The sequence below is a fragment of the Merops nubicus genome, unplaced genomic scaffold (genome assembly GCF_000691845.1).
Source record: "Merops nubicus isolate BGI_N331 unplaced genomic scaffold, ASM69184v1 scaffold5374, whole genome shotgun sequence".
In the NCBI taxonomy this organism is placed as follows: Eukaryota; Metazoa; Chordata; class Aves; order Coraciiformes; family Meropidae; genus Merops; species Merops nubicus.
Genome location: NW_008603672.1, coordinates 1 through 8,839, shown reverse-complemented (window position 1 = coordinate 8,839; position 8,839 = coordinate 1). Strand labels below are relative to the sequence as shown.

At 36.4% G+C, this 8,839-nt stretch overlaps 1 protein-coding gene across 1 annotated transcript in view; it reads right to left on the bottom strand.

Annotated features, from left to right (window-relative positions):
• The window catches only part of LOC103771459 (voltage-dependent calcium channel subunit alpha-2/delta-3), a gene marked incomplete at its 3' end in the record, with an annotated part of 286,197 nt that extends 278,092 nt beyond the window's left edge, over positions 1–8,105 (bottom strand). The window contains exons 1-2 of the mRNA XM_008938755.1: positions 7,987–8,105; positions 7,265–7,346 (exon numbers count right to left, since the gene is read on the bottom strand). Of these exons, the coding sequence (XP_008937003.1) occupies positions 7,265–7,346; positions 7,987–8,105 (201 nt within the window). The remainder of the gene's footprint in view (positions 1–7,264; positions 7,347–7,986) is intronic.
• Positions 8,106–8,839: the final 734 nt, after the last annotated feature.

Genomic DNA, 8,839 nt, shown 5'->3' with positions numbered 1-8,839 from the left:
TTCCTGTTTTGAAGATACGTTTGAACACACACACTCCCAGCAACTGGCTTGTCCAAGATTTGAACCCAGATAACTTCAAATATACAGATATGCACCCAACATCAACTTCACTATAAATTCAAATCCATTTCTCCCCTCATTCTCAATGAGCACCATTGATGAAATGGCCTTATTTTACCTTTGTCTAGCTAAACAAATTATATTCTTCTAAACTTGACTTCTATCTACTGTCAGCTCCCGTCTAGCTGGTTAAAACAATACGAGATGCTCTGGCTACTGCTAAGATCCTGCTAAAGACTGCATGAAGCCAACTGTCTTTGGCAGGAAGGATTTACAGCAGATTAGTTTGTGTGCCCTGTATTCTACTGTCTAGTATTTTATTCCCAGATTAAATGCAGTTGCTGTTTTTAACGTCTGTACACTCCTATGTAAACAAGTCTGTATCTCTTGACCAATCACAATCTCCTCATGTCTTTTATCATCATCCTCAGAAACAGTGTACTAGTTATCAGCTATAAACTGGGAGAGCTGAGGGCAGGATATATTCCCAAAAGTTTCAGTCCCTGGAATTCATCACTTCTGGAAAGGCTTCCAAGACACTTTCCAGCTTCTGTCCAGGTAAGATTGAAGGGGGAAAATAAATAAATGTTTGTCTTTTTCTTCTTTTTTTTTTTTAAAAAAAAAAAAAAGTCGTCTGGACCGACTTTCTTTTAAAACACAAATCTTGCAATGATTTGTCATTCATTCTAAGGAAGTAAAACTTTACAAATGAACTGGGCAGATGCTAAATGGGGTAACAAAAACATCCATGCAATTTTGCAAAAACATTATACATAGAAAAAGAAAAAAAGGAACATTACAAGACCAACATATTTATCAAAGTATTTCATGAGAACCTTTTGGTGAAGTTTCTACAACAACGTAAATACAGCCTATCCTATCAATATATAATTTGTGTTGTACAATGTGTAACCACTTACTATCAGCAACAAAAAATTGTACCCTACAGAACAGTAATGACATTTGAAAGTGTAGAGTATTGATTAGCAGTTGCTTAAAAGTGAATCACCACTATAATGCGGCATCTATTCAAGGCTCTACATACCTCCACTGTCAAGATAATTTGCATGGAAACTGGCTCTTTTAACCTTGAAATGTAAGCATTTTCCAATACAGGATGTGAAAACAAACAACCATAAGTGCATTAAGCGAAGGAATTAGCACTCATTTCCTTTCAAGATCTGATGTTTTCCAGTTGGATTGTCCACTCAATAATTTACATATTAAAAGGTATTATTGAAAGTGTAATGCATGTATCATATAGTTACTGAAGCCATCTAGTATTTCTATTACATACTAACAATAGAAGTTATTTACTTTCAGTAATACCAGCAAGGGGATCATGCTGTGCTTGCAAAACCCAGAAAGACACAGAAAATACTGCAAAATATAGAGTGTTGATTGCAGAAGAGCATGAATTCAGTGTGGCTTAAAACAGGGCTTTCCTTTTTGTTAAACAGAAATATAAAACAAAATGATATTCAAGCTGATTTTGACTACATTTTAAAAACGTTGCCAAGAAATTATTCCTCCTACCTTAACATTCAAGCGGGAGATGAGAGTAAGACCATAGATCATTCAAGATGCAGTTCTAACTTCACTGAAGACAAAGAAAATTTTCCATTATCTCCAGAGAAGGCAGAACTTTGTTACATGAAAGAAGGAAAAATCATTCTCTGTTATTGAGAAGGAGAGACCACAATACTGAAAGTTTGTTGGCACTGTGATATTTTCCTCTCCAAATCAATATGCTACGTGAAAATTAGTATTGGAGCCAGCAGGTTTTTCCACATAATATGTTAGGAGCATATGAATGTGTTTATTTTTTTCTTGAAGAATTAAAATACCCATCCAAAAGAATTTACTTCTTTCTGTCTGCAGATAACAAAATTAAATACTTCACCAAACACACTGAAATTATCTGTAAGTAATTTGGTATGGAGACTAAACCTTGCGATTCATGTAGCCTAAAGATCTGTAAGAATTAAAGGGGATAGAAGTTCAAGCTCTGCAAGTTCCAAAGCATCATTTGCATTAATGATCAGAATTAAAGTGATTTAAGATTCTGAGATGCATATTTCTTTTATTTTCTAACGCTTGCTTTTAATTCAGTGCTAGGAGAAATATTTTACATAATCCAGATTTAAGGAGCTTGAAAATTAACTCTGAATAAAGCTTTCAGTGCCTGGTGGTTTTTTTGGGTTTGAGTTTGTTTTGCTGTTGTATTTGTTTTGTGTTGGTGTGGAGGAGGAGGTTATTTGGTTGTTTTGGTGGGGATGTTTGTTTTCGAAAGAGGGAGTTGTTGCTCTTGATTTGAGGTTTTTGGAAGGGGGGGTGTTTGGCTTTTTTTAAATTATAGTCATATGTCTACAGATTTTTGATCTTTTTTCTTATTTTTGATAGGGAAAAAAAAATCAGCATTTTTTCAATTTTAAAATTCTCAGCTGGCAAAAGTTTAAATTGATATCCAAGAAGCAAATCCATGCCTGTCCTTTAAACTGCACATCTCAGTCCTACTGAGCTTTCCTTCAAAGCAGTAGTTGCAGTGTTGTGAGCAAAGAAACAGCCTACAAAGACCAAAATCAACACCAGGATGAATAAAAAAAAAAAGCAATTAATGTCAAGATGATTAGACTAAACTTCTCTAAGAATTTCAGTCACTATTATACGATTTAAAACTAAAGATAGATGTACTGCATGAATCAGATACACCAGCTGAATGCTAATTGATCTAAATCACCCTGTTATATTAGTTTTGCACTGACATTTCTGTAGTTGTAAGAAATGAAGAAGATACAGCACCAAACCTCATCGGTAAGACAAAATGCAATTCTCAGCTTTCAAAAGTAAGACTACAATAATGATTGAAAAACCTGCTTTGAGAAAAGACAATGATTTGAGAATTCCTAACACAGTGAAGAATTTGTTGAAAGGAGTAGACAGATGCAGAGTACACAGACTGCTTTAGACCAAGGCAGTCAGTGCTTACATAACAGTGAAGACTCCATTAGATGACTTACATAAGAAAAATCTGAGATAGCTTTAAACAAGCTTGTCTTCAGCAAGAAACCTTTATGGCAGAACCAATAAATGAAAGTTGCTTTTCAGTTAGAAACTGTCCTCACATTTGCAGTAGAATAATATCAACTACTCAGGATCACATCAAAAATTATCAGAGCTCAGCATATTTAAAAAAAAAAAAAACGTAGTCTCTCAAAAAGAAACCTGAGAAAGCACAGACCACACTGCATTTTTAAAGAATATGACACTTCATCAATATTAGAAAAGGCTTACTTTGTAACAAAAAAATTATTTTTAATATTAACAGAAGGCATATTGCATGCAGTTTTTGCTTCCATTTTTATTACTACTATTTTGCAACAGAATGGAACTGAAAACACATTATCATGGACACCGTAATGTGAGTGGTATCATTCCCTATAGTCTGTTCCTCCAAAATTCTAATCATAGCAGCTGAAGCAAATACCTCCCTGGCACCTAACCCTTGCTTTGCATTATATACTTAAAAGCCTGGCTTTGCCAGCGAGATGGAACTCTTAGATTTACTACAGGACTCACTAAACATAATCAGAGTGTTTAAATAAAAAAAGTTTAAAGAGGCATCAAGATTCAAATAAGGCAGATGTCTTTTGCAAGTCAAAGGAAAAAAATGTAAGCATATAAGACAAAAATTTGAATCGGTTCTTAGGCCCCAGCAGTATTTGCAAAGTAGGTGAAGGATGCATGTCTCTACAGCATCAAGTAACTTCTTGTATGCTGTCAAATCTACACCACAACTGTAATACTTCCATAAATCAGATAACTTAGAAATAATATTATTCTATTTCCTTTTGTGTGTTTTTTTTTTTTTTTTTGTGGTCTTCCTTCACTCTGAAAACTAGCAGTAGAACATTAAAATGCTACATTTTAAAGTGCCAATTTTGCTTAAAAGCTCATCATAATTTACTGGATTATTATTGTTTATTGTTTTCTGAGCTACTTACAGTGTCTGTATTTAAAGTCAATTTTGGTAAAAAAATCATATATCACATCTATTCATAGGAGACATAACAAGATACATGGGTAATATTATCCTATTGCAATAAAATAATAAAACATTCCATTAAGATAAGGTGTGAAGGGTGTTAAAAAAAAAAACAGTTTCAAAAAGCAACAAAAATATTCTTAGGCATCTTTTTGAAACTCAAGGAGACAGCAATGATAGCTACTCATTTGATGTTCACAGTACAGCCAGACTTAAGAACTCTAATAAATAAATTAACATTGAGAGCAATAACCTAGCAAAATTTTGCTTTACTGAGTATCTCACAATTTCATCTGCTCAGTGAAATTTAAGTCTAGGTCAAATGACTCAATGTGTAAATCATTTGGGCAGGAGAGACTGTCAATCATACTTTGATTTCAAAGGTATTGCTTTGAAAGTAGCACTCAGTATATATACTTCAAAATGAATCACGTAACCTTTACACTAATTTTTCATTTAGCAAATATTTATTAAACTAAATGGCAAAACAAAGCAGTTGGTAATTGAGAAATCTATACTGCCCAGATACACAATTATACACACTTTTTATATCTTCATTTTTTTAACAATGCTTAATTAATAATCAGAAAATGTGGATTCCTCCAACATTATTAGAAGCCACACTGCTTCTAAAAGTGGAACCTTGACTTTAAAAAGACATTGATTCTGATCACCCAGAGCTCACAGTAAATACCAAATGGATTCTTGATGCCTGGCTAGTGGGGAGGGACAGAGGTGAGGTGTGAGGGGGTGGGGAAAAAGGCGTTTGCATTTAGAGCCCTACTGTGCTATCAGTTCCTTAAGTGTTATGACAACATCTGTCACTGACTTTGCATGTTGAAAATGCTTGCAGATCTTGAAGTTTGGTATGTTTTTATTGAGACCAGCTTACAGAAGAAATAGACTTTATAACAATACAGAAAGATACATGTTAAAGTCAGCATCCATGCTCAGTTGCCATGATCAACAAGAAATAGTAAGCATAAAAGGACAGAGGCATTTGAAATTCTAAATAAAAAGTACCTGAGGTTTTCTATAACTATTGTAACCAGAAGGGTGGGGAAAAAAAACAAAACACCCCCCACAAAACACTGGCATGACAGAGGCATAAAAAATGCTCTAAACAGCTGTCAAATCTATGTTTTGTCTCTCCCGTCTTTCATTCAGTAATGAAATATAACAAAAGCAAGAAACAAAAGCAAAATAGCTTGACATGAACACACACTGTCCACCTTCAAGAACAGGAGCACAGATTTGTTAGTGAAATAGAAAAGATGCTGATGAAAAGGTAAAATGTATAGCTTCCAATTACCTACAATTATAACAACCAATAGGAAGACATCTTTTTACTTCAGGGAGAAAAAATACATTACAGAAGGGATAGCAGCAGTATCTACTATGAGGACAAGAAGAATGACTAAGGATATCATACTGATTCTTTGTGGATTTTAGTATGATTGTAAAACATGGTTTATTCCATATTTCTGAAGTAAATGTTGACTATCTGTATTCAGCAGATTTAATGTTTAAAGCCATTTTAGTGCAAAAATGGTTGTGCATGGAACAGTTCCAAAGTTAAATAAAGGTACCTGTTTGTTATAGCCCAATAAGAAATTAAAGCCTTTTAATAATACTTGATTAGATACTAATTAAAACTGAAAGGCCCATCTGTTTTATAAATTCCAGGAGTTCTTAAAAAAAGAGATTATATAAGACTATACAGTTTTTAAAGAACATAGTCTAAAAGTATAAAAAATATTGAAAGTTCAGAGTTTCATATTAAAACAAAAGTTTGTCCAATATATTGAAATGAATTAATTTAATGGCCTTGAAAGGTAGTAAGAGACCTCAAATATTTTTGTTCTTAGTAGCTCTGTATTTTAGCTTAGTGAAGTTCATGTTTTGCAGTCCTGGGTATACAACACTGAAGATGCAGATACTGCTAAGGAACTCATACGCCTTTCGTAATCATTAAGTCAGTTGCTTTCATTTTACATGGAAAGCATAAGCTTTTTATTCTAGCTGCTACATCTACAGTCCATTACATAATTTCACAAATATACAAGCCTTTGAAAGTGAGTGCTACAAGCTCAAGGAATCTCCTTCATAATCAGACAAAAAAAACCCAAACCCAAACAACAACAACAAAAAAACACAACACCAAAAAACACCAAACCCAGCCACAATTAACATGTGACTTAGAACCAAGAATCACATCTAAAAAAAACAGCAGAAATTTAACGTTTGGGTTGAATGCGTGTCTCTATAGTTAGGGAATGTTTCAATGTTTTTCCATTTGCATACTGCAGTTCAAGGATCACATACTAAACGCCGCAAAATCAGTCTTAAAGTCTCTAACATGTTCCTTTTAGTCTCTCAATTTATTTTTACAGCAGTTGCTGAAAGAAAGTCTGTAATACATAACTTTAGTATAGGTTGCATATTTAAATTGGAGTAGACACAGTCCTTGATCTATACCTTCCACTCAAATACACTTTCTCATTACCCTCTGCCCCAATTATGTAGACTTACACCAATTTCTCAAGTTTTTGTAATACTTCGCTAGCTTATTATACAGCTGTGCAGCTGAGCAAGAAGATAACCACATTCATTCCTCTTATCTGTAATGATGTAATACATCCCAGCACTGGGTTGAGATGATTGGGGGAATAATGGGATTGTGAAAACTGCAGAGATGACAAACAACAGTGCAGCCGCCTTACCCTGATACAGTGAATTGCATACATAGAGCACAGGGTGAAAATAATACAATATGCACTAATTCTGCTCCTTGAATGAAGTTAACATTTTTCATAAGAAGCAGCTGTTTCTACACAGAAACATCAACATCACAATGTAGCAACCAGATTAAACATCCGCAATCTAGGCTGAAGCCTAGACTTCAAGAACTAGAAGTGTTAGAGATCACTTTTTAATGATAACCCCAAAAAGCATTCCAAACATAAAAATATCAGTTTAATCAAGGACTCTACAGATAGTGCAGTGCAATGCAAAGAGTCACCAGGGACTAGTATGCAATACAAAAATAGATCTTGGACCAAAGCATATACAGCATTGCTTTCCTATTCATTTAAAAATTAAAACTGCCTCCATTTTCTCTCCTAAAACCTTCCTCATTACCACTGAACAGATCCTTACCTTCTGCAGGAGCTGGGAACCCGAGTACTTGGCTGCAATAGATTTGATCTCTCCACCAAATGCTGAGGCCCAGAGCTTTACACTGTGAAGAGAGGGGAGGAAAAAAAAAAAAAAAAAAAAAAAAAAGAGAGAGACAGGAAGAAATGTAATACACATGTCATAGGAAGCAACACAGACTGTAACAGCTTCAGCTGCACTCAGAAGGATCCCAGCAATTTTGCATTACAGAGCTCACTAAGGAACCTAAGCACAGCAAGAGATTAGCAAAGCCGTTGAAGTATAAGCATAAACTAGACGCTGTGCTAAGGTAAGGCCTCTGACAAGAAACTAAACAACCAGCACTATTTGAATTTAAAAAAACAACTTGTACAGAAACATGCTCTGACACAATATAACATATATCCCTTGAAAGAAGAAAGGCAAACAAAATGGCAAAACAATTCTGAAAGATAAATTCTTATATGAGAAGGAGTTAACAGCATCAACTTCAGTAAGCACAAGCACTTAAGACTCTGCGGGCACATACTCCACCAACACATGCGCCTACAATAAAATCCAAGTAGCACTGAGTGCCTTGGAGACTACCACTTTACACACAGCTGACAGAGCAGCAAAAGTGCCTTCCACAGTCAAGTATCTGCAATACAAAAAGATAAGGACTTGAGCAGCCTAGTTCTCATCCTTGAACATGGTCCTGAGAGCAATAGCATGAAAGCACTTACACAGACAAGGGGATCTGCTGCTCCGATCCAACCACATCCACTAAGGCTGTATTAAAAGCTGTCCAGAAGATAAAGAAAAAAACCCCAAAAGCCCGAAGAAGACTCAGGTTCTCTGGCATTGTCTCCCTCTGTACCTGGAAAGATTTTGGGAAATTCAAGTAAAGCTGAATTCAGCAGCAGTGGGGTTTTGCTTCTAAAGCCTTTTTCCTCACCCTTACCCCCCTCCACTAGAACAACACTGGAAGAAATCACAGCTCCAACCTCATCCCTCCAAAGAATGACCCTCTCTGTATAATGGATGGAGAGGACCAGAAGCGAAGCTCTAATGACTTGAAAACTATTGTGTCCCTGGTAACAGCAAAGCGTTTTCCAGCACTACTGCAGCCACTTGCATGTAGTTCTTTACAACTCCGCAGTCAGCAGTGTGCTGGAGTTACTTCAGTGACCTACTGCTGCTCCAAAGTGCCCTTAGCAGTAAGAAAGCAGACTATTGATTCCAACTGGGGAGGCTGTCTTCTTGCAATTACTGCTCACTTTGCAAATGGAAAGCTGCCTACAGTTCTCCTCTCCCTCGCCGACAACCTCCAGCCTTCAGCCCAGATCAAGTCAGCCAACGCACTGGTTCAGCGGAGCAGGGGCGCAGCCTTTTAACGGGATAGAGCCGAGACAGAGAGGCAGGCACAGGAGGAGCTGGACCGGAGGGAGGGTGCCTCCGGATGGCAAAAGCAGAGAAAGTCTGGAGGAGCCGAAAGTGGAGTTGAGCCCTTCCAGGAAGGCGAGAAGCGAGCGCTGCACATTGCTGGGGGCTGAGCGAGGGAGGGCTCGGCGGGGCTGATAGGGGCGGGGTGGGGGG